General features: G+C 42.9%; 1 protein-coding gene across 7 annotated transcripts in view; it reads right to left on the bottom strand.

Moving 5' to 3' along the window:
• The window catches only part of LOC126248966 (regulator of G-protein signaling 7), a 220,949-nt gene that overhangs the window by 170,166 nt on the left and 23,238 nt on the right, over positions 1-27,545 (bottom strand). For 3 of the 7 annotated variants that reach the window (XM_049950518.1, XM_049950516.1, XM_049950517.1), the window contains one exon: positions 13,732-13,888. In XM_049950518.1, coding sequence (XP_049806475.1) covers positions 13,732-13,857 — 126 coding nt within the window. In that variant the 5' untranslated portion in view covers positions 13,858-13,888. Of the gene's footprint in view, positions 1-403; positions 542-4,106; positions 4,198-4,279; positions 7,069-13,731; positions 13,889-27,545 lie in introns of those variants that run through there. The other 4 variants (XR_007545569.1, XR_007545571.1, XR_007545570.1 and 1 more) reach the window with 4 other exon arrangements.

A 27,545-nucleotide genomic window follows, 5' to 3' on the forward strand; every position in this document is an offset into this window, starting at 1 on the left:
CTGATTTATACTTCAGTTTTTCTGTCTTTTATTTGTAATTGTAATTACACGATTCTTTTTCTTTCCAGAAATAGATTTTGTCTTTTTTCTCCATAAGCTTTTATTTTTTTTTTAATGAATTTATCTCTATATTATTCATAGATATATTCACGACCTGTTCTGCAAAAACACTTGTTCAGTCAGCAGCTTCTTATAACAGAATAACACTGACATTTCTCACATATAAAGCCTCATTTTTTCAGGATAAATAATTCCATTTTTTCAGGAATTTAAAAGATTCAAAACTGTCGTTTTCTGACTCCATTCATTTACTCAGAACAGCGTACAGTCTGATATTGTTGCACCTGTGCTTCCAGGCTGGCTAAAAAGCTGAGCGAAATTCATACCATGGGAGCACACTTACCATGTCTTAGACAGCAGAATAATTATTCCTGAAGAATAACTATGTAACCCTCATCTATATTTAATGGCTGTACTTGCCACTCTTGTGCTAAAGCAATTCTGTTCAACAGCATCTATTTATATGTATTCATGCCCTATCCTGAAACAGAGATCATTTTTCACACAGACTTCCACGTCATAACAACCAGAACAACAAACAACAACAACAACAACCACCACCACCACCACCACCACCACCACCACCACCACCACCACCACCACCCCCCATATTCCTATCAGTTCTGTTAGAAGATTTTCCTTTAATTTTATGGTCCACCTTTTGTTAGGTCTTCATGCAATGAGTTATTTACATACACAACACTGAACCAAATCACTTTACTTCCACAATGTATGCCCACATTACTATGGAATGTAAAGAAACCTCAAAAGCCACATCAATATGCAATGAAATATTCTTTCAGAGTTCTTTCATTCAAACAGTGACACACAATGACAATTTACAAAGTGTCATGTTGCAGAAGCCACAATACTAATTAACAACAAATAAGAAATCATAATATGCTCAGTGTGATCAAACTGTGCCACTATAAAACATTAGTCAGCACATGATATGTGTTGCATCTTGGAGGATTTAGCGGCAGAGTGATCTATGGTAATCTATTGCACAAAGTTTGGACCCTGCCTATCCTTGACATTTATGTAATTTTCATTCTGACAAAGTTTACAGTATACTAAGTTGTGTCAAGTACTAATCACATCCCATAACACTACGATGTGCCATAGCACTCAGCACTCAATTGTAAACAGCAGCATTACACAAAATCACATTGCACACATTCTTTTACTGTTGAACTGAAATAAACCTATGATTCCTCAACATGTGTCACATTACCACTCTTTTGTAAGTTCCTATATGAAAAAAGGAAACAGAATATTGTTTGCATCAGATATACTCTATCGTCGAAGGCATCATACTTTCCAATCCAGTACACCATTCAGAATCAAGTATTTTTTCAGGTTTGTTTCAGTCATGTACAATTTGTTACAGTGTATAATGCTCCTTTGCATAACTGACAGAACTTCGTATATCTCTAGCAGTGAGAAAACAAATCATTTCAAAAATGTCTTATGAGACACACACTGAACCATTATTTTACCATAAAGTCAAAAAAGTTACCAACATTTAGTTTCAATAGTTCCAGTGTGAAAGAAGAGAGCACTTGTAATACCATTCTTGGAAAATGATTGATATGCACCCAAATAATAAGTGTTCTGTAAACCAAGAGTAAATATCATTTCCTAGATACTTTTACATTGCAAAACGTCAATTCTGCCAACATCAAGGCCCTTTGGAAATTCTGTGTACCGTAAGGTTTGAAGACCTGAGTCCCATTCCACGTATCACTATTAGAAAGCACTAATGCATTTGCCATTCAACTTCACACTGTAATAGCTAGCAACATGTGACACCTTTTACTTGGAAACTAGTTCAATGCAAGAAAAATGCCTGATTAATGTGCATACAGCTACACAACAAGCTTGTTGTTAATTATGCAATTATCTGTGCGCCAAAAGTCACACTAAACAACAAAATAATTCAATAGACTTCAAACACCAGTCAGTAATTACAAGAGAAATGCCCACTGTAAGTAAAAAAATGACACACACATGGGTGGCATGGGGTGGGGGAAGAGTGACAGGGTGTTGGGGATGGGGTGGGGAGTGAGCGAGAGTGAGAGTGAGAGAGAGAGAGAGAGAGAGAGAGAGAGAGAGAGAGAGAGAGAGAGAGAGAGAGAGAGGGGGGGGGGGGGGAGGGGTAGAAGGGGGAGAGTTGGGAGGGGTAGGAAGGACAGCAAGGGGGAGAGTTGGGAGGGGTAGAAGGGGGAGAGTTGGGAGGGGTAGAAGGGGGAGAGTTGGGAGGGGTAGAAGGGGGACAGTTGGGAGGGGTAGAAGGGGGACAGTTGGGAGGGGTAGAAGGGGGACAGTTGGGAGGGGTAGAAGGGGGACAGTTGGGAGGGGTAGAAGGGGGACAGTTGGGAGGGGTAGAAGGGGGACAGTTGGGAGGGGGGGAGGGAAGCAGTGAGTGGGAGAGAGAGGACGGAGGGAGGGGGAAATAAAGGGGAGAGATATATATAGAAGGGGGGAGAGAGAGATATATATATAGAAGGGGGAGAGAGAGATATATATAGAAGGGGGAGAGAGAGATATATATATATATAGAAGGGGGAGAGAGAGATATATATATAGAAGGGGGAGAGAGAGATATATATATAGAAGGGGGAGAGAGAGAGATATATATAGAAGGGGGAGAGAGAGATATATATATAGAAGGGGGAGAGAGAGAGATATATATATAGAAGGGGGAGATATATAGAAGGGGGTGAGAGATATATATATAGAAGGGGGGGAGATATAGGGGTGGGGGAGAGAGATATAGGGGTGGGGGAGAGAGATATAGGGGTGGGGGAGAGAGATATAGGGGTGGGGGAGAGAGATATAGGGGTGGGGGAGAGAGATATAGGGGTGGGGGAGAGAGAGATAGGGGTGGGGGAGAGAGAGATAGGGGTGGGGGAGAGAGAGATAGGGGTGGGGGAGAGAGAGATAGGGGTGGGGGAGAGAGAGATAGGGGTGGGGGAGAGAGAGATAGGGGTGGGGGAGAGAGAGATAGGGGTGGGGGAGAGAGAGATTGGGGTGGGGGAGAGAGAGATAGGGGTGGGGGAGAGAGATATAGGGGTGGGGGAGAGAGATATAGGGGTGGGGGAGAGAGATATAGGGGTGGGGGAGAGAGATATAGGGGTGGGGGAGAGAGATATAGGGGTGGGGGAGAGAGATATAGGGGTGGGGGAGAAGAGATATAGGGGTGGGGGAGAAGAGATATAGGGGTGGGGGAGAAGAGATATAGGGGTGGGGGAGAAGAGATATAGGGGGGGAAGAGATATAGGGGGGGGGGAAGAGATATAGGGGGGAAGAGATATAGGGGGGGAAGAGATATAGGGGGGGAAGAGATATAGGGGGGGAAAGAGATATAGGGGGGGAAGAGATATAGGGGGGGAAGAGATATAGGGGGGGGGAAGAGATATAGGGGGGGAAGAGATATAGGGGGGGGAAGAGATATAGGGGGGAAGAGATATAGGGGGGAAGAGATATAGGGGGGGAAAGGATATAGGGGGGGGGGGGAAAGGATATAGGGGGGAGAGAGATATAGGGGGGGAAGAGAGATATAGGGGGGAGAGAGATATGGGGGGGGATTGGTATAGGGGGGGAGAGAGATATAGGGGGGGAGAGAGATATAGGGGGGAGAGAGATATAGGGGGGGAGAGAGATATAGGGGGGGAGAGAGATATAGGGGGGGAGAGAGATATAGGGGGGGAGAGAGATATAGGGGGGGAGAGAGATATAGGGGGAGAGAGAGATATAGGGGGGAGAGAGATATAGGGGGGAGGGAGATATATATAGGGGGGAGGGAGATATATATAGGGGGGAGATATATATAGGGGGGAGATATATATAGGGGGGAGATATATATAGGGGGGAGATATATATAGGGGGGAGATATATATAGGGGGAGATATATATAGGGGGAGAGATATAGGGGGGAGTGGGGGAGGGGAGGTGGAAGGAGAGGCAGAGGGAGGGGGAGGGGGGAGAGAGAGGGGAGGGAGAGAGGGCTGTTATTTGGCCAAGCTACTATGGTTTCAACATACCTTAAACCTGAGGTACTCTCATGATGAGGCATAAGCATGGCAATAACAATATTAAACTCTCACATTCTTGCTTTTTATTTCATTGGTCCATCTGCAACATCAATACAACAATTAAATTGTGAAAGATAATGAGTAAAATCAATAGAATACTGCAATAATTAATATGTACTTACACTGAACTTTACTCTTGCTTATGGTTTGTTACAGTCTCCTCAAGGACATCTTTCCTTTAAAGCTGGGATCACTCTTGTAATGACAACTTTTACAATAAGTACAGGAAATAACACCTTAAGGGGATTGCAGTTCATAGAATTGGTTAAGTATTTTGTAATTCAAAAATTACACCTAACATACACCAGCTGTTCACCAAGATAACTAAAGGAGTTAACTTCACAAGACATAATTAGTTACAACTCCATAGTAACTTAACAGCAGAAAAACACAGAGGTTTTAAATATCCTCAATTACTTTCATAAAAATTTGGTGGCTCTTTCAAATTGTTTATTTATGAGACTAGTTTCAGCTTCTTATTTCATAAATAAACTGGTTCTGCTATCAATGTCAAATTTAGAGAGGTGCACAGCAAAAATTCAAATCATGTACCTAAATCTACAAAGGCTATATATACAAAAATGCAGATTAAATTTCAGACCCTTATTAAATAGATTTCTCAAGTTTCTATTCATGTATGGCAAAAGACAAAAACCAACTGCATGAATCCCTGCAAACCATAAGCTATTGTCTGCCACAAATGCAGCTCACAGAATTATTTACAAATTTTTTTAATTTAGTTTTTCTAAATTTATTAAACAGTCTGATGAAAAATAAACTTCCTTTCCAGGAAGCACGTGCAAGTTGCAAGAGCTGCTTCGTATCCGTGTGTTGTGTCTACAAGTCCACCACGGTTTTGGATACTTCCAGAAGCCATAATATTCTATTCGCACTCCGTAAAACCAATTTCATTTGTATGTTATATTTTTTCATCTGTAAGAACGGCATGGCTTTAAAGATGTACCAACAATATTTATAATTCAATGCTATCCTATGTTTCCTTATATTGTATTGCATATATGCACATTTAATAATATGTTGTTGTCATCAGCCTAAATACTGATTTGATGCAGTGCCCTATGCTAGTCTATCCCATGCACATATATTCACCTATGCATAACTACTGCAAGCTACATCCCATTTAAACCTGATTCCCGTATCGAAGCCTTGGTCTCCTTGCACAATTTAACAACCCTCCCTCCTGCCCCGTTTTGCAAATTAGCTATTCCTTGATGCCTCAGGGTGTGTCCTATCAACATGTCACTTCTTTTATTCACATTGTGCCATAAATATCTTTTCTCCTCTATTCAATGCAGTACCTTATCTTCCGCATTCTTCTGTAGCACCACATTTAAAAGCTTCTATACCCTTCTTATCTGTAGTGTTAACTGTCCACAATTCACAACAGTCAAGGCTTACTCCAAACAGGTACTCTCAGAAAGACTTAACTCGTTTACTACTTTCAGTGTTTCATTACCTAGTAAAAGGCCCTCACCATCATCTGATTTAATTCAATTACATTCCATTACCCAATTTTCTTTTGTCTTTCGAATACACTATTCATTATGTGTAACTGACCTTCACTTACATTTACGTATAATCTCCGCAAGCCACCAACAGTGTGCAGTGAAGGGTACCCTGTACCACTACTAGTCATTTCCCCTTCTGTTCCACCCACAAATAGAGTGAGGGAAAAACGGCTGTCTATATGCCTCTGTACGAGTTTGAATTTCTAGTATCTTATCAATGTGGCCCTTATGCGATAAGTATTTTGGTGGCAACTGAATCGTTCTGTAGTCAGCTTCAAATCCCAGTTCTCTGAATTTTCACAATAGTGTTACTTGAAAAGAATGTCGCCTTCCCATGACGGATTCCCATTTGAGTTCCTGAAGCACCTCCATATTACTCACAATCTGGCTTCTGCAAAAGTTGTAGATAGCCTTTTACTCCCTGTATTTCATCCCTGCAACCTTTAGAATTGCAGAGATTGTATTCCAGTCAGCAATATTAAAAGCTTTCTCTTAAGTATCAAATGCTATGATTCTAGGTTCATCTTTTGCAATGTATCATCTAAGTTAAGCAGAAGTGTTAATACTGGCTGTTGTGCATCCCCGAAACTGATTTTCCCCTAGGTGGCTTTTACTAGCTCTTCCATTTACAGGAGATAGAGTTTCTACTTTGCAACCATTACTTTTTAAACTGATGGTTTGGTAGTATCCACTACTGTCAGCATCTGCTTTCTTTAGAATTGAAAATTTCACATGCCTCTTGAAGTCATAGTATTCAACGTCTCACATCTTCCGTACCCTATGGAATAATTTTGTAATGGCTGGCTCCCCCCAAATATCTCAACAATTCTAAGATATCATCATCTACTCAACCTGTCTTGTGTACAAGTTAGGTCTTTCAGTGTTCTGTCAAATTATTCTTACAGTATCATGTTTCCTATCTCATTCCCACCTACTTCCATTTTGGTGTAAAGTTTCTTTCTTTTGTGTAGCCTTTCTATATACTAACTTCGCCTTTCAGCCTTTCCTACTTTTCTGAGTATTGGCTTGCCATATGAGCTCTTTAAATTCTCACATCTACTTCTCATTTCTCCAATCTTTCTTCAATTTTTTCAAAATGCGCAGGATCTCTTTTTCCCATAGTCATTCTTGTTTCTACAGTTTTGCACTTTTCTTCTGGTCATCCCTGCTTTGACATTTTGCGCTTTTTGTCAATCATATTCCCTTTTATAAGCTCCATTTTTGGCACATTTATATCTTCTCCTTCATGGACTGAATTCTGTATCTTGTATTAGACAAGGATTTCCATGGGCCTTATTGATTGCCTATTTTCTGCTGACTTCAATATTTCAGCTCTCAAAGTTGCACATTTGGCTTCTACTGCATTCCTGCCCCCTGTAACACTAAAAAAAAAAGTGACACTTAGGTGGTTTTTGTTTTTTCCCTATATTTAAACCAAAAATGTTTTTAAGAACAAATTAAAATGACACACTGTCTCAATGACATAAAAAAATCTTTATGCCACAAATTATATCAGTAACATTTTCTTTACGGCAATGCAACGGAAGACAATATATCTGCTTCCATGAACACTTGACCTTAAGCCACGACATCACTCACTAAAAGTGGATATTTTGCATAACTGATTCTTTAAGTCCTTGCAGTTATTAAAAAAAAGCCCTTTTTTTGTAAGTAGCATCCAGACCAAAGCAAAGTTAAAGTGACGCACACCTTGATAGATTATGAAAGCCAATTTATTCACAAGGAACAATAAATACCAATTAGTTTTCTGTGATACCCCACAGCTCAAATATTTATGAAATGTTATATTTATATATCAAGAGGTGTTGACAAGACAAACTTTTACTGTATTACATACAATTGTCTAGTAGACATTCTATTGGCGGCAGTGATGCAGGTTAACTTTTTATAATTTTATTTATATTACGGATTTCACAGTAGGTGAGATGCCATACAGGCTGCTATAACTATGTTACATTGCATGGTGGTGGTGGTGGTGGTGGTGGTGGTGGTGGTGACTTTGATCGTACCAGTTGCTAATACAGGTTTGATTTATCAGTAGCCCTCTTGTGTTGCATAAAAATAACTAACACTCTTTAAAAAATCTTAAGTGAAGTCAGTTTCAAGTAAATACTTGTGCAACATTTCACACAATAATTAAAATACTGTATATCACTTACTGTGCATTTACTAAATTAAAAACAATTTTTACCAAAAGATTAATTTCCATTTTCAGAAGTCCAACAAGTAACTTCCAAAAATTTTAACTCTTCCACAATACTAAACTTAACTATTACAATCATCTTTGTGTTATTCTACACTGAAGTGACAAAAGTCATGGGGTACCTCCTAATATTGCACTGGACATCCTACTGCCTGGCATAGTGCAGCCATTCGATATGGCATGGACTCAACAAACTGCTGGAAGTCCCCTGCAAAAATATTGAGCCATACTGCCTCTATAGCCATCCATAACTGTGAAAGCATTCCTGGTGCAGAAGTTTGTGTACGAACTGGCCTCTCGATTATGTCCCATAAATGTTCGATGGGATTCATGTCGGGTGATCTGGGTGGTCAAATCATTTGTTTGAACTGTTCATAATGTCCTTCAAACGAACTGTGAACAACTGTGGCCTAGTGACATGGTGAATTGTCATCCATAAAAATTCCATCGTTGTTTGGGAACATGAAGTCCATGAATGGCTTGGCTGCAAATGGTCTTCAGGCAGGCCAACATACCGTATTTACTCGAATCTAAGCCGCACTTTTTTTTCCGGTTTTTGTAATCCAAAAAACCGCCTGCGGCTTAGAATCGAGTGCAAAGCAAGCGGGAGTTCTGAAAAATGTTGGTGGGTGCCGCCACAACTAACTTCTGCCGTCGAATATATGTAGCGCCACACAGGCATGCTTTGTAGGCACAAAGATAAATACTGGCACCAAAACCTCTGCGTCAGTAAATAAATTAAAAAAAAAAGTGGAAGACTAGCCTTTTTCCTCCGCCCAGAGTTTCGACCACTGCATTTTGGTACATTATCCAACGAAGTAAATACAAATTCTGTATTTTTGTTCTTCAAATGTAGCAGCATTTCAATGTACTACGAAAATCCGACTGGCAAGACTGTTTGGGATGTTTGTCAATATGGCCAACTCTACGTTCTGAATTTTTTCCTACCTGTGAGAAGAGATAGGAGCTTTTATGAATTGTGAATCACATGTAGTATTCTCTTCGCCATAAGATTAATACGAATATAAACATTTTGCCATGTATTGTTTCGTGTTTGCTACTATCTCATTTAAATCCTGTCTGCCTAATAAACTACGAAATTAGAGTGAGACAACAGCAAACGCGGAAGAATATACATATCATGTCATGTTTATATTCGTATTATTCTTATGCCTGATAGTGATATAGTCAGAAATGAAGCACGGCAACTGACTAGATTTTTAAATCTAAGATGACTCTAATTTCTGTGCAGAATGTAATGAACTAAAGAGGCGCCTGCAAAGATTTTGGAACGGAGAAAAATTTTCGCTAAAATTTCGTTCAGAACATCATCTATCATACGCAGTCTGTTATTTGGTTCTTGTTGATCATTATCGAAGAAAGCAGTAGTGTAAGTAACAACAAATGTTTCACTAATGAGACAACTCCTCTCTATTTTTTTATTTGTAAGTGGCGGTAGCGCGCACAAAAGCAAGCCACGCCGCGAGCGGTGACGGGCCGTAAACACGCACTATCAGAAAGCGTCAAACAATGCATGACACAGTGCAGTAATGCATTTTCAGCTTGGAGTGACGTAAACACCTATAACAAAGAGAACGGCACTTATCAGATCAAAGAAAAATAAGCAATCAATTCAAACCAGACGAAGCACGTGAAAAAGGAAGGATATCCGTATAAATACGGACGGAGCGCGTGACGCGTAGCAATGGCTACCTGGTAAACCGTAACTGCTAAGCTTACGACTCGAACCAAACTACTGCAGCTGTATCGTCATTCATTCGACCTAAATTGTGTCTCATATTACAACTAGACGAACTTTGTTTCGATTTGGAGGTACGACCTAAAACTTTTCTCTCCCCTTGAATTTCGAGTCTCAAATTTCAGGTGCGGCTTAGATTCGGGAAAAATTTTTTTCCTCGATTTCGAGTCTCATTTTTCAGGTGCGGCTTAGATTCGAGTGCGGCTTAGATTCGAGTAAATACGGTAACCTCTTCCAGTTAATGATCAGTTCACTTGGACCAAACGACCCAGTCCATTCCATGTAAACACAACCCACACCATTATGGAGCCACCATGAGATTGCTTCTTGTCAAAATGCTAGTTGTCAAAGTGGACCACGGCTTCGTGGGGTCTGTGCCACACACTAACCCAACCATCAACTCTTACCAACTGAATTCTGGACTCATCTGACCAGGCAATGGTTTTACAGTCCTCTAGGATCCAACCAATATGGTCACCAGCCCAGGAGAGGCGCTACAGACAATGTTGTGCTGTTAGCAAAGGTATTCTCATCTGTTGTCTGTTGCCATAGTCCAGCAACGTCAAACTTTGCTGCACTGTACTAATGGATATGTTCACTGTACATGTCTCATTGATTTCTGCAGTTATCATGTAGTGGTGATTGTCTGCTCTCAGTTGTTAAGTGAAGGCTGTCTGCGACTGTGTTGTCTTCAGTCAGAAGTAATGCATGAAATCTGGTATTCTCGGCACACTTGTGACACTGTGCATCTCTGAACACTGAATTCCCTAAAAATTTCCAAAATGAAATGTCCAATTCATCTAGCTTCAATTACCATTGCGTCATTCAGTCTGGTAATTCCCACTGTGCAGCCACAATCATGTGTCAAATCTTTTCATGTGAAACACCTGAGCACAAATGACATATCCACCATCACACCACTTTTTATATCTTGTGTACGTGACACTACCACCATCTGTAGAAGCACATGTCACTATCTCATGACTTTTGTCACCTCAGTGTATGTGTACAGCCAGCAATAAATTTGAGCCTTGTGTTTACTGTCTTTATTAAAGTTAACAGCATCTATTCCCACAAAGAAGTATAATAAAGGATAACTTATAGAAATACTGATAGTTAATGAACAGTCACTGCAACCAATTAATGCACTTATTTTAACTTCCACAGATCACAATCAGAATATCCAACTACATAGTGGATGATGTCACTATAAAAACATTTTCTCAGCAAATACAAGGTTACCAGCTCACCATTTACAAGAGATGATGTGTACTTACATTAAACAGAAGCTCTTTTAAATTAATTATTACAAATCCTATGCCACAATGAGGTTAGGTTACAAACAGTGAAAGACAATTTTATTCCTGCCGCTAACATTATTGTCAAACAGATTGGACATCAGTGGAAAAAATTCCCAGGCAAAGCATCTATTGTAAGGCTAGTGTTAGTATATAAGTATATGGTCCAATTCATGGTGCCATAGTCCTTAGTTTGTCAAACTGAACGTCAATGCTTAGAAGCATAAATGCTAATGAATATGAGACATCATATAAAAACTATGGCTGATGAACACTGTATGGAGACACTACTGAATACTTTTTAGGTTATTCTATGACTGAGGTTTCATTTGACAATACATGGAAGTACAGCAACTGGCTCTCTGACAATCACATTGTGTTCTTGCTCCTGTTCCAGTGAATGTGCTTGAAAATGGACATGATGCCTGAAACATGTCATACTTTATGAAATATTAAAGGAGCACTAAACAGCCATCCTGCAGTTATTTGTTTTACACAGCAACGTATCACTTTGGTTAAATATTTGTCCAGAACAGAGAGTTTGTGCCACAATGTATTCTTATTACAGTTTTTTGCACTGAAATTTATGTCTGACAAATTGCCTTTTTCAATTTTTTTCCCAAATTTCACATAAAATTAATTAATGTAACTGCTGCAAGTAGTCTACCTTGGTAAAATTTTCATTTTCAAAATCAGTAGGGGAGATGAGATGTAAAGTTCAGCCCTCTAGAAGAGCTTTAGTGTAGGTATCAACATGCACAACCAAAATTTTTTTAGCTTTCTACATTATAATTCCATCTCTTCCCATTTTCCCTATGGTCTACGGTCACACACAGAGCTAAATCTTGCCCTGTAAATAAATGAATACACTATTTTCTTGTAAACCAATCAATAATTTTAGCAATATTATCAGCTTAGTGTTATTAACAAATCTTCATGTAATGCATCTATGGCAGATTTTATTATGATTCTTGCACCATAATTTTTGCTTTAACAATATGTCGGGAGGCCATTCCAATATATCAAGAATAGGAACAGACCCACCGTTGAAACACATTTAATATCAGTAACAGTTTGTATCCACTATTCCAATAAGCAAACTCACGAAGGTGCTTAACATGGCCCTTTGCTTCCATTTACACTAAGGGCAATTTCTAAAAAATTAGGTCCCCACATCTGTTACTGCTTTTCAGTGTTGTACCCACACGAAATTTCTGATAGGAGGGCGCTGACATGTAGTCTGATAGCATTCTTGTGTTTTCTGCGGGACAACACCAAGAGACTATCAAACAATTAATCAATGAGATTTGGTGCTGTCAACAGTGAATTATCATTGTAATTACGTAAACAATGAACATATTTTTTAGTGCATTTCTTTGTGATATATTGGTATATCAGGAATTTAAAAAGCTCATGAATCACTCACTTGTTTATTTATGTACCCCACCACATTTCTAAGTATTTCAGTTAGTTCTAAAATATCACTCTTACAAATTCCTGTTGACACAGTCTGCTCATTCCAGTTTCAACGTAAAAAATGTTGCTATGTCACTGCCTCATGACCTTTCAGGCTCAGTTTGCAGTTTTTCTTTTGTTAAAACGCGCATTCATCATAAGCAAACTTTACGCTCTGGTCACTCCAGCAATGGATGTAGGAGAGCAGGAGAGAGGTACAAGATTTACATTATGAGGGCACATTGCAAGTCATGGCCAGATAGCTCAGTAACAGTAGTGCTTGCGAAAGGCAATATTCAAGTTCTGGCCCGACATCCAGGAAATTTCTGAATCCAAATAGTTGAGTGCACTACAAGTAAAACAAGTCCAGCACCACAAACCATCAGAGCAGTTGGGGACAGTTTGTAACCCTAAACAAAGAGAGGATGAAGGCAATTTCATCTGTCAGAAAGGTTATGAACAATGTCTTCTGGGATACCAAATGGATTGTTTTTATAGTGTGTCTTGCAAATAATACAAAAATTACTTGGTGAAAACTATTGCAAAAGGGGGAAAATCATCATCAGGTTAATGCAATACACCAGTCAACAAAAATGCTATGTTAACAAGACAACTCCAGTATCTTAAGTATGACTGTAACATTCAATCCATTTGTAGCCTCTGACTCCTAGCTGTGGTCACATCTGAAAAAACTGTGGCTAGAAAATGTTTTAGTTCAATGAAGAGGTTACAGCAGCTATACATGGGTAGGTATTTTGCAGCCATTCAAGACTCTCACTTCAGGAATGGAGTTTACTAAAACAAAAAATGTGAGGCAAGGTGCATAACCCTGTAATTGTACTATGTGGAAAAGTAAGTATTGTATTTTTCATAGCACAATCAACAGAAATATCTAAACTATGTTATCCATACCACAAATTTCATTCTTCCGTCATTCCCAACACATCATAGTCACGAACAGAAGACAAGAAATAGTTCGTAAATTTCATTCAACAAGCATTTAATACATCAGAACATGTAATAACTGTCATGTATCAATTAAAAATTTCATCAGCAAAACAAAAAAGGAAACAAGCATTAATTCATAACTACCATGCAGATGTTGACGCACATTAAAAACTTTCTTTTTACCTTTTGTTTGTCTAAAAAATTATGATCTTGAAATTAAAGCAAGATTCTCCATAGGCCTACAGTATGTTATGTCAGTTCAGTTGTTCTTACAACCAGTTTAACATATTTTAAAGTTTCTTACACAGCAAAGATATTTCAAATACTATTCAGAAAATATGGATTTCAAACATTTACTTACTTTTTTGTAAACAAGATGATTTGGAGTATCTTCTGTACCACCAGGCACAGGTCCTGCTGCCTGAGCACCATTGTTTGAATCTGCTTTGCGTCGGACAACCGACTTATCGGAGCTCATAGTGACCATATCACAAAGCTAGAAAGAGCATCGTGCCCTTCTGTAAAAATACATTAATTAATTAATCGATTAAAATAATAAATTAACACACGAGACATTACATGTCAAGCAGGTGGAAAGAAAGTGTTTCTGTAAGTCATCAATATTTTCAATAGCAAAGATATTTTACCAAGATTTTTTCCAAGAAACAATAATAGATATAATGTTACCTCCAATTTTGTCTATTCAGCAGCAATAATGTACATGAGTACAGGGTGAGGTGCCTAATGTTTTCAACTCACCTTGAGCTTAAAATATATTTACCATTACCTTCATGTAGTTATAACAGTGACTAGAACTCATGAAATGTAGAAAAATGTGTTTTTGTAACTGTATTTATCACCGAAATACAGGAATGAACTTTGTTTTTTCAACAGAAGTATCCTACTGGTTGGGCCCTGAACAGCAGACCTATGAGGGAAAGTATCAGTAATACAGCCCTTTCGTAGGTCCAAGAAGGTACTTATGTGTACAATACACAGAAATGAGTGATGTATGTTTTCTTGTCACCTTCTGAATGACATGCCTCTCATAAGTTTGTCCCACTCTCCATAGAAACTTTCACACCTCAGAAAGACACAAAAGAAGTTTCTGCTATTCTTGGCAGAAACTTTTGCCACTAGGATATATTTTGTATATTGCCCTTCAAAGAATCTGACTGTAGAGAAATGGAACTACTGACTATGATGCAGTTTATAAGGAACACTGTAACTCATTTAGGTAAATATCACATTATCCCACACTTCAGCAGCACAAGGTTACCGTAAAAGAAGAAAATTCAGAGTAAGAATGCTTCTGCCAAGATTTCAGTAACAGAATCATGGCAGGAAGAGGTACAGCACCAAGAACAAGATGGAGCAAACACTATCGCAAATTTAAGGAGCAGTCAAATGAAAATGAAACAAATGGAAAAAAGTAAGTACATTGTTCATTATTTCAAAAGTAATCACCATTAATGTTAATATGTTTACCCCACTGTGAGACAAGACTGCCAATGCATTCATTGCCAAAAAATGGATGAACGTGAGCTACTAGAAGTGAGTGTGGCTCAAATGCAATCAAGCTAGACAGAACAAGAGAAATCGAGTTTTGTGGACGTGTTCTTTCTGAAGTATGCGGAATACTTCAGCAAATTTAACTACTGAACTTACGCTGGATACATATCCGTTACAGAATTTTACCAGAATATCAAAACACATTTTCGAAAATCTCATACAAGCAATTGGTCCATGGACTGCTAAAACCAATACAAATATGAGAAAATGTATACCAGTCACTACCCAACTCGTGATCACCGTTCAGCTTTTAGCTACTGGTGATTCATACACAAGTTTAAGTTATCACACCTCTTTAAATTTTACTATTCATCATTAAGCCGTATGGGATCAGATGTGTGCAACATTTTGTGAGAAGAACTGAAAGATTTCATTAAGGGGAGTTACAAATAAGAATACAACTTTTATTTTATTTTTGTTCACCTGCACACACCATGCTTCAGATATGTCTTGGGACAGTATGAAACTAAGGGCTTCACAAGTAAACCATGTGCATGAGGAGCCACCTGGGCTTCCACTCTTCCTATCCAACCTTTTTGCCTCACATCTGATGTAGGTTTGAAGATATCAGAATTTTTTTGTATGCTTCGACAGACTTGAATCCAAACTCATTGGCAACAGCTTGCCAACAGTATACATTATTTTAATGCCCCTTAGCTGCGGTCATAGTTGAATTACATTCAGGAAATTCACAGTTTTCTCATTTGTGCACTTTTCCACTGCTGTATACAACAAACTACACAACACATGGCTATGTGTACCTGTACGCGAGCAAATTTTCGAACAAAACTGAAATGATATCTTTTCGCTCAGACACGTGACTGCAGCACTGTCAATGAGAGAAGTAAGAAACAAAGGTGACAGCAAGAGGGAAGCATTTTCAGACAAAGACATACGTGTCTTACTGGTGAACTTCAATACACAATGTTTTGCAGCCTTGGAGGCCAACACCAGCAACCCTCAGCAATACATTGTCAGCTACCTGCAGCATCAGCAATGTCACCCTGGCATACCACAAAATTCCAATTTACTGCAGCAATTTGACAGCTGCACAATTCTAGCCAAATATTTCCATAAAATATGGCCCATCTAAATGCATCTTAAAAAGCTGGTCAATTAGATGCGGTTTGGGTTTAAGGGCGCTCAACTGCTGAGGTCATTAGCGCCCGGTCACTGTTGTGAGAGCACATGGAATCTGGTAAAACTCAAGGGGATGGGGGGACACCAGAAGGACCTGACAAATATGCAGATAAAATAAGTAAAAAGGTTAAATGTCTTTGGACAAGCCAGTTAAAGTTATAAAACGCAGAATACGAACAGCTGCACGAGCGTCATCAGCTAAAATATCCGGTAAAGTAGATGGCAGGGACAGGACAACACGAAATTGACTAAAACAGGGACACGACAATAAAACATGGCGCACTGTTAATGCCTGACCACAAGGGCACTGCGGGGCTGGGTCACCGGCGAGCAGGTAGCGGTGGCTAAACCGGCAATGCCCAATCCGCAACCTGGTCAGAAGGACCTCCTCGCACCGAGATGGTCGGGAGGATGTTGTCCAAGCAGTTGGGAGCGGTTTTACTGCCCGGAGCTTGTTTCCTTGGAGGGATGACCAAGCATCCCACCACAACGACACAAGCCTCTTACATACATCCCCACGAACGTCAGATGACGGGACACAATGGGAGGCTGGCCGAGGCAGGAGGACTGCAGCCTTGGCTGCAGCATCCGCAGCCTCATTCCCAGGCACTCCTACATGTCCGGGAACCCACAGAAAGCTGACAGGAGAACCATTATCAGCGAAAGAATGGAGGGACTGCTGTATCCGTTGAATCAAGGGATGGACCGGATAGAGAGCTCCAAGGCTCTGAAGAGCACTGAGTGAGTCAGAGCAGAGTACATACGATGAATGGCGGTGGCGGCGGGCATACTGAACGGCCTGATGGAGAGCAAAAAGCTCGGCCGTAAAGCTCGAACATTGGTCGAGGAGCCGGTATTTAAATGTGGCGGCCCCGATGACAAAGGCACAGCCGACACCATCGTCAGTTTTGGAGCCATCGGTGTAAATAAAGGTGTGACCGGCAAGTCGAGCACGAAGTTCGACAAACCGTGAGCAATACACTGCAGTCGGAGTACCCTCCTTCGGGAGTGAGCTGAGGTCGAGATAAATATGAACCGGAGCCTGGAGCCAAGGTGGTGTCAGGCTCTCACCCTCTCTGAAGGTGGTAGGGAGGGCAAAATCCAATTGTCGAAGCAGGCGACGGAAGCGGACTCCGGGGGGCAGCAGGGCAGACACATACAACCCGTACTGACGGTCGAGAGAATCGGCGAAGAAGGACTTGTAAGAGGGGTGGTCGGGCATAGACAACAGCCGGCAGGCATACCGACACAGCAGTACGTCGCGCCGGTAGGTCAATGGTAACTCGGCAGCTTCAGCATAAAGACTCTCGACAGGACTAGTGTAGAAGGCTCCGGTCGCAAGACGTATCCCCCGATGGTGGATGGAGTTGAGCCGGCGTAAGAGGGATGGCCGAGCGGACGAGTACACGAAGCTCCCATAATCCAGCTTCGATCGGACTATGGACCGATACAAGCGAAGCAGGACAGTGCGATCCGCTCCCCAAGATGAACCGCTAAGAACTCTGAGGACATTAAGGGAACGTGTACAACGGGCCGCCAAATAAGAGACATGTGGAGACCAACACAGTTTCCTGTCCAACGTGAGCCCTCGAAACTTAGTTGTGTCCACGAATGGGAGAACAATGGGACCGAGATGTAAGGATGGCGGAAGGAACGCTTTATATCGCCAAAAGTTGATACAAACCGTCTTCTCTTCAAAGAACCAGAACCCATTTGCCACGCTCCATGAGTAGAGGCTGTCTAGACAACGCTGAAGGCAGCGCTCCAGGAGGCATGTTCTCTGGGCACTGCAGTAGGTCGCGAAGTCATCGACAAAGAGAGAGCCTGAGACATTAGGTGGAATACAATCCATAATTGGATTGATCGCAATGGCAAAAAGGGCTACGCTCAAGACGGAGCCCTGAGGCACTCCGTTCTCCTGGAGGAAGACGTCAGACAATACGGAACCCACACGTACCCTAAACTTTCGATCCGTTAAAAAGGAATCAATAAAACGGGGCAGGCGACCGCGTAGGACCCACCTGTGCATAGTGCGGAGGATACCTCCTCTCCAACAGGTATCGTAAGCCTTCTCCAAGTCGAAGAACACGGCTACCGTTTGGCGCCTTCGCAAAAAGTTGTTCATGATGAATGTCGACAAGGTCACAAGGTGGTCAACAGCGGAGCGGCGGCGACGAAAGCCGCATTAGACATTAGTAAGTAGCCGTCGAGATTCAAGAATCCAGACTAACCGAGCATTAACCATGCGCTCCATCACCTTACAGACACAGCTTGTAAGAGAAATGGGGCGGTAACTAGAAGGAAGGTGTCTATCCTTCCCGGGTTTGGGTATAGGAACAACAACGGCGTCACGCCAACGCATGGGGACTTGACCTTCGGTCCAGACGCGATTGTAGGTACGAAGAAGGAAGCTCTTGCCCGCCGGAGAAAGGTGTGCCAGCATCTGAACGTGAATGGCATCTGGCCCCGGAGCAGAGGACCGGGACAGTGCAAGCGCACGTTCGAGTTCCCGCATAGTAAAGGGGGCATTATAAGTTTCCAGATTCAGCGAGTGGAAGGAAGGTCGCTGAGCCTCTTCTGCCTCTTTCCTGGGAAGGAAGGCAGGATGGTAATGGGCGGAGCTTGAAACCTCCGCGAAAAAGCGGCCAAAGGCGTTGGAGACAGCCACAGGATCAACAAGGACCTCATTACCTGAGGTCAGGCCAGGTACCGAGGAGTGGGCCTTAATGCCCGACAGCCGGCGCAGGCTACCCCAAACGACGGAAGAGGGAGTAAAACTGTGAAAGGAGCTGGTGAACGAGGCCCAACAAGCTTTTTTGCCGTCTTTGATGACTCTAAGGCATTGCGCTCGGAGTCGTTTGTATTCAATACAATTCGCCAACGTAGGATGGCGGCGAAAGGTGCGTAAAGCACGTCGTCGAGCACGGATAGCGTCCCTACAAGCCTCGTTCCACCAGGGGACGGAAACGCGACGTGAAGAAGTAGTACGAGGGATGGAACGTTCGGCAGCATTGATGATAACAGCCGTGAGGTATTCGGCCTGATTGTCACAACTGGGAAAATCGTGGTCCGGAAAGGTCGCCAGGGAGGAGTAAAGTCCCCAGTCAGCTTTCAGTATGTTCCAGCTTGAAGGACGTGGGGATGGGGTGTGGTGCAGGAGACGAACGACACAGGGGAAGTGGTCGCTCGAATAGGTGTCAGAAAGGACATACCACTCGAACCGATGGGCAAGAGTGGTAGAACAGATCGAGAGGTCCAAGTGGGAGTAGGTATGAGTAGAGTCCGAGAGGAAAGTCGGGGCGCCGGTATTGAGGCAGACAAGATTGAGATGGTTGAAGACATCTGCCAAGAGTGAGCCTCTTTGACAGGATGCAGGAGAGCCCCAAAGGGGATGATGGGCATTGAAGTCGCCAAACAATAAAAACGGCGGTGGAAGCTGAACAATCAGGTGCATCATGTCAGCCCGACTAACAGCAGATGACGGTGGAGTGTAGATGGTACAAACTGAAAAAGTAAAAGCAGAAAGAGTAATGCGGACAGCTATTGCTTGGAGTGGGGTGGTCAATGGGATGGGATGGTAATAGACATCGTCCCGAACGAGCAACATGACCCCACCATGAGCGGGGACACCGTCCACAGGGGTGAGGTCATATCGCTCCGAGGTATAGTGGGTAAAGGCAATACGGTCAGTCAGGCGCAACTTGGTTTCCTGGAGACCAAGGACGAGCGGACAGTGTAGGCGGAGGAGCAGTTGTAATTCCTCCCGATTAGATCGAATACCTCTTATGTTCCAATGAAACAACGCCATCGCTAGTCAAAAAGTTGGGGGAACGAGACGGGGGAAGAGCCGGTCACCTCGACGGCCGCGGAGGGCCAGGTTGCGAGGGAACAACGCTACAACCGACGGGAGGCGGATCCGGTTCCATCGACTCGTCGCCAGCTGCGGCCACTGTCCCTGGTTGTTTAGGAGGGGCAGCATCGTTTGCCGACTAAAGGCCAGCTGAGCGCCTGGCAGCAGAGCGTCCCGGCGAAACTGAGGACGGCCGGGAGCAGCGACTCACGGATGGAGCGTCAGACGAAACGCGCCGGGGTGGTGAGGGGGATAGAGACTTCTTCTTGGAGGCCTTCTTGGAAGGCCGAGGAGGCACAGGGATGGTGGGCTGGACCCGAAGGAGGTCCTCACGCGCGGGGCCCGTTTTGGAACGCCGGACCTCGGAAGCTGGGGTCCGGAACGTTTCCCCGATGGACGCCTGAGAAGAGGATTGCTTCTCAGGTGGCGTGGGGGCAGGAGGAGGAGGAAGGGTGGCCCCTGGGGCAGAGGGGGTGGGGGCCACGGGGGAGGAGGATTTGGAAGGGAGGGATTTGGGAGGCGGAGGCAGAGCCCCCTGATGGGCGGAGGAGGCGGAGGGGGGACAGGATAGGGGTGAGGATACCGCGGAAGGAGTGGACACAACTGAGGCAAACGAAGTGGTCAATGGCACGGGATGGAGGCGGTCATACTTCTTCCTGGCCTCAGAATAAGAGAGCCGATCCAAAGTTTTGATTTCTTGTATCTTCTTCTCCTTCTGATATGCGGGGCAGTCTGAGGATCTAGGCGTGTGGACGCCAGGACAATTAATGCACCGAGGTGGTGGGGTGCATGTATGTTCCTCACGAAGAGGACGTCCACAATCGCCACAAAGGGGCTCAGCCTCACACCGTGACGACATGTGCCCAAAGCGCAAACACCTAAAACAGCGCATAAGAGGCGCATAAGCTGTAAGGTTGCATGTCACACCGGTAGCACATCACCTTTACCTTCTCTGGGAGAACGTCCCCCTCGAAGGCGAGGATAAAGGCCCCGGTGTCGATGCGACGGTCTTTGGGGCCGCACTGGACTCGCCGGACGAAATTTGTAGAAGGAGGTCACGATGAAAAATAACCCCCTGCGTTCTATTTAGTGCCAGATGTGGGATAATGGATACTGGGATGTCCCCTAGGCGGTCGCACGCCTGGAGCGCCGCCGACTGTGTGGCGAAGGTGGTCTTGATAAGAACGGACCCTGAACGCATGTTGCTGAGAGCCTCGATTTCCCCGAAGATGTCCTCAATGTGCTGAACAAAGAACATGGGCTTGGAGGTGGCGAATGTCCCCCCATCGGTTCGAGAACAGACCAAATAGCGGGGGAAGTACTTCGCCCCAAGCCGGCGGGCCTGTCCCTCCTCCCATGGAGTGGCCAAGGGGGAAAGGGCAGGAGAACCAGAACTAGAAACGATACCTTTTCTTTTCAAAGACTCGGCCGCAGAGCGACCTGATACGTGTTGACGTTTCATCTGCGAAACGTCCGCCCCGATACCACCCACTCCGACCAGGGGCTCTCCCCACGGGCGCCACCCAGCCGCAGCAAGGGCCACCTGGCAGGATGACCATTGCCGGGAGTCCTGATGCCCCAAGGAGACGGGCATCTACTCCTTGGCCGACGTGGGGAGGGTGCAGCTCAGGTATCGGCAGTACGATCCCTGTGTTGTCAGGGGGCTACAACATAGAGGGTACATGACGACCCCACCACAACAGGCTGGCTACCGTGCTGGATTTCTGGTGCCATGGAAAGTCCATCATGATCGCTGGTGCAGATGGAGATGCACTATGGGCGTAACTTGGACAACCCATCAGGCGTTTAGGCCCAATTTGAGGAATAGTGGGTATGGTTACAACGCCGGTGCAATGCTGAGTGCCAAGGTCTTAGTGCACTTAGGACCAGTGGTACACCACATAAGCTGTCCTTCCCCAAAAGGCTCGTACTTCTGTAGAATTTTGAAAAAAGGAGGTCAAACCCCAAGGGGGACCATCACATGGAAGGCCGAAACGGTTGAAACTCCTTTTAGTCACCTCTTATGACAGGCAGGAATACCTCGGGCCTATTCTTACCCCGGACCCGCAGGGGGATGGTCAATTAGATGGTCTGTACTAGACAAAGTAAGAGGGACATTCAATAAGTAATGCAAGAATTCTTTTCCTGGAAGTAGGTTGGTTTTACTAGCCATTCCAATACATCATATTATTCCCCACTCTTTGGGCTACAAAGTCGTATTTTTCAACAATCCCTGTTCAATGCGAAGACCTTACACCAGCTTACTGGGAGGGCCTGTATGCACACACGATACCATTCTACTGGTCAACATCAGAGCCAACATCTTGCTGCACTGATAACATCCCCATCATTCATGTACTGCTTCCTACAGAGTGCATCCTCTATTCGACCAAACAGATGGAATTCTGAAGGTGCTAGATCCGAGCTGTTGGGTGGATGAGGAAAAACAGTCAGATGAAGTTTTTTGAGCTCCTCTCAGGTGCACAGACTTTTGAGAGTCTTGTGTTGTCATGGAAAAAATAAGTTTGTTTGCACTGCAGGAGTCACAGCTGTGTGGGGTCAGCTGCCATGTGGGAGGTCAGACCAGGTTTGCGTGACCTCACTGTGATGACAGGCACCTCACCAAATGACTTACCATGCTTTGTTCACTGCCAGGTCTCCATAGACATTCTGCGAATGTGCCTATGAATATCTGTGACGCTCTAGTTTTCCACCAAAAGAAACTCAATAACAGCTCTCTGCTTGGAAAGCACCTCCATTACAGACACCAATTTGAAGGCTACTTACAGCACTGGCACCAACAGAACTTCATGACAATACAGGGGCTGACACAGGAATGTTCCACAATATCCCACAACAAATTCTGTTGTTTTTCAACTAAAATTGACTGAGAAAAAAGTGTTGCATTACTTACTGAATGTCACTTGTAGTTCTTCCTCACAAGGGGTGGTGTCCACTGAAGTTCCCAAGTACGAGAAATGTGGGGGAAAGTTATTGGATTACGGTGGTGAACTCAGTGTAAGTGGCCTATCACGAGGTAAATAAACATTGCAGATGGTGACTGCTGAGGTCATTTGCACCCGCATCACTGTTGCTTCGAAAACGGTACAAAGAGGAACCCACTCACTGACAATGTCTTCGTGAACCAATGTACATACCTCTCCAGATGCCCTCTTGGGGCCGCATGCTTCTGGCAGAATGCAAGATAACCACAGGGCATTGAGAAATCAGTGAAGCACATTTTGTGTAGGGCAACACTAATTGCAGAACAGGAGGAAAAAAGGTGGTGTAATTCCGACATGTGACAGTAAATCCATTACAGCTCCACTGCATGATCACATTACAGGTGTTTCGGTTAGGCATGAAGGGGCCAGGAGGACGGGTCATGTCCCTGAATCACTGCCTGTCACCAATGGGGATGGAATTACATCAATGAGCATTGGTTCAGAATTGATCTGGTACCTTCGTGGTCACTGGAGTAGCCTTATCCCAAACTTTCTTCTTCCACTCCTTCACAGCCTTTGCTGGCCAAGGTTCATGCAATGGCCTATTGGTGATAAAGGTGGGGGACAGATGATAAGCAGGCAGTCCTGGTACCTGCAGGCCTCTGATCTGTTGGTTTCTTGGTAGAGAGGTCTTGAGAAGGAGTCTTTCACCAGTAGATGCTGCATGAGCAAGTTGTTTCTGTGGCCAGGTGCAGTAAGCAGTTTGTGAAGATGGGGCAGTGGGAGAACTGGTTTGAAAAAACTGAGGTAGTGGGGGTGATGACTGTGACCTTTGCATAAATAGTCATCACATCAATAGGTCAGCAGACTGCTTGTGTCTGTATGTGTGTGGATGGATATGTGTGTGTGTGCGAGTGTATACCCGTCCTTTTTTCCCCCTAAGGTTAGTCTTTCCGCTCCAGGGATTGGAATGACTCCTTACCCTCTCCCTTAAAACCCACATCCTTTCGTCTTTCCCTCTTCTTCCCTCTTTCCTGATGAGGCAACAGTTTGTTGCGAAAGCTTGAATTTTGTGTGTATGTTTGTGTGTCTATCGACGTGCCAGCACTTTCGTTTGGTAAGTCACATCATCTTTGTTTTTAGATATATTTTTCCCACATGGAAATATATATTTTACCATTTTTATGATTAGACTTATAAGTCCAAGTACAAAAATTCTTAGTTTATGAAACTGAACTGACCTTCAAAATCCCCGAAAATCGTCATCTGAACTTTCTTCTTCTTCTTCTTCTTCTTCTTCATTGTCATAATTGTCCTCTTCATATATAAGATGGTCTTCACTGCTGTCAAGAGTGTTACTTATGCTGCACTTCTTGAAAGATTTAACAATAATGTCTTCTCTCACTCTAGACCACAACTGTTTTATCCACTGACACACTTGTTTGATTGTAGGTTGTTTTCAAGCTCGCTCCATTGTGAATTCATGTTCAGTTTCATTCATGACCCATTTCTCTCTCTTACACACTTTAAATGGTTTATTTAAAGAAGACATCAAGAGGTTGCAGTTGCGAAGTAAGTCCTCCCAGAATAACAGCAAACTCCTTTTTTCCCTGTCTCAATTTCTCTTTCACAGAATTTTTCAGATGACTACAAATCTGATCTAGCGCCAGAAGATAACTCTTCTTCAATAAAGCACCTTTCCTTCTCTCCCACACACCATTAATACATTATTTCATATCAGCCTCATCCGTCCAACCCTTGTCCCGTATGTGAACACCACCACCTGGCAGTATTTCAGAAGGCTTTGGCATTGTTTTGCGCTTGAAAACGATCACTGAATTACGTTTAGTACCACAGAACAACATGAAAGGCCAACACTGTAGTGCATTTTTCCATGTCCACTTTGTAGTTACAGTTTTAGCACCTTTCATGGCAACAGTTCTGCTACTCGTCACATGTATCACAGGAATTTCATCCTTATTCGCTATTTAGATTAGTTCCACACTGGTTTCCTTTTGACGTTGAATAATAAAGTGACTGAAAGATAATATTTTCTCTGTGGCATTTTCTGACATATTCTGGTTTTGGTTCCCATGTGAAGTCCATTATGCTTCTTCAACCTGGGGCACCAACAGACTTCATCCTTACAGCATTGGTTAAGTTCCACTGTTTCGCTAGCTATCAAGCGTGTACTTGAATTATGTTTTTATTAATTCCAATGCCATTTTGACGGAGTCCTTGAATCCATTTCAGTGTGTCATCTTCTAGTTTTGGCCATTTTGCACTCAGTCTTCTTTTTGCTTATTTAGTCTTCATCTTTTTTTTCCAGTTCTTCTTCACTAACCTTCCCATTGCAAAAGGTTTTTTCTGTTGTTGGGGGGCCAAAATTCCACTCAGCTGCTCCATTTCCATGTTGTTCTGCATTTGCTATTACTTTCAATTTATAGCCCACATCATATGAATACCTTTTAATTTTTTTCCATTACAAGACTAGCTACTACATAACAAAAATATTGTTCTGCTTCCAATAATACAAATCACTTTCAATTCAAGTTCACTGGCACCATTGATTACAATGACGCTTCACAAGCTAGACAGTGTACTGGGTTTGTGATGGCAGGGCGAGAGGGAGACAGTGTTAGCAAGCTTGTGAATCCCCGCAATTCATGCTCATTGCATCAGCATACTGCTGCTGCCAGTTGAATCCAGTGTTGCCAGGTAGAGAGAGGTTTCCTCCGGAATCAGATATATGGCCATTTTTAAGACTGACGGGAATTATAAGTCAAATACTGGACATTTTTATAGTTATTTGAAGTGTAAGATGCACCTGAATTTTGGAGGCAATTTTTTGAAGGACAAAAGTGCATCTTATAGTTCGTGAAATATGGTAGTTATTTAATCGATGTGACTGTGTGAAGCAGCACACCACTAATACTTTATTCAAATATTACAGAATTGTTTTTCCTACTCATCTGCATTAACTTACACGTTTTCTTCATTTAGAGAATGCTGCCACTCATCACACCAAATAGAAACACTGTACATCATCCTGTACCCTTCTACAGACACTCAACGTGTTACTTTCCCATATACTACAGCATCAGCAGCAAATTGCTGCAGACTGCTGCTCATCCTATCCGTCAGATCCTTTACATATGCAGAGAACACGTGTGGCCCTATCACACTTCATACTTTCCAGGGGTACTGTTGAGAACATCCTTGTCTCCAACAAACACTCACTTTGAGGACCATGTACTGAGCTCTATTACTTAGGAGGTCTTTGAGCCACTCCCTTTCACTACGAACTTAAAATATACGATCGGCCCTTTGTTAACAATCTGCAGTGGGGTACCATGTCAGATACTTTCCAGAAATCTAGGAACATGGAATCTGCTTGTTGCCTTTCATCCATGGTTCACAGGGTATTGGGCGAGAACAGAGCAAGCCGAGTTTTGCACGAGCAAATGCTTTCTAAAACCACGCTAATATATGGACATGAGCTTTCCTGTCCCAAGGAAATGCATTATAGTGGAACTTGGAATACACTCAAGAATTCCGTAGCAAATAGACATAAAGGATACTGGTCAGTAATTCTGCGGGTCGATTCTCTTACTCTTCTTACATATACGAGTCACCTGTGTATTTTTTTCCAGTTGCTTCGGACTTCGCCCTGGGATTCACCATAAATCAAAGCTAATAAGGGGCCAATGACAGAGTGCTCTCTGTAAAACCAAATTAAGTTTCTGTCCAGATGTGGCAACTTATTTGTTTTTAATTTTTTCAGCTGCCTCTTTATGCTAGGGATGCCTATTACTATGTCCTCCACACAAGATTATGTGTGATGGTTAAATAATCATATGCCTGTACTATCTTCCAGCATGAATGATTTTTTTAAAGCCTCAAATTTAAAACTTAATCTTTCATTTTGCTGTCTTCTATTGCCACACCAGCCTGGTAGACAAGTGACTGGACAGAAGCCTTCGACACACTTAGCACAAATTTCTACCAACTTTTGTCAGTCAACATTGCACATTCTTTTTTTGATTCGAGAGTTGAACGTCTCTGCTTCCTTAGCATTTTACAAGTTTTGTTATTAATCATGGTTGGTATTTTCCCCACCGTTAATCCACTTACTTGGCACATAGTCCACCAAATTTTAGTTACAAACTTTGCCCATAATTCCTCTACAACCATTCTGTTGTAACTAAATGAACCCTGTTCACTGTAAAAGTAGGATGCTAACAACTACTTATCTGATCTTTTCAACATAATGACACTCTCCTGCCCTTCTTGATGGAGTTATTAACTTTAGTAACCAACTTTATCACTCCAACTTCGTCACTATGACGACGTAATCAATAATCTCTGTCTCTATACTGACACTATCAATAAGGTCAGGTCTGCTTGTCGCTACAAGGTCTGAAATATTTCCATTGTATGTGAGTTGTTCAACTAGCTGTTCAAAACAGTTTTTGGAAAACTGTGTTCACAACTACTTTCTGCTCGTACCACCTGCAATGGATCCACAGATGCCCCAGGCTATACTCTTAGGTTAAAGTCTCCTCCAGTTAACATTGCATGATCAGATTTTTTCCATAATACTGAGCATAGACATTCTTTGAATGATTTTACAACTCGTGGTGGAATCAAGGGGCCAGTAAAGACATC

Source organism: Schistocerca nitens, chromosome 3 (genome assembly GCF_023898315.1).
Source record: "Schistocerca nitens isolate TAMUIC-IGC-003100 chromosome 3, iqSchNite1.1, whole genome shotgun sequence".
Lineage (NCBI taxonomy): Eukaryota > Metazoa > Arthropoda > Insecta > Orthoptera > Acrididae > Schistocerca > Schistocerca nitens.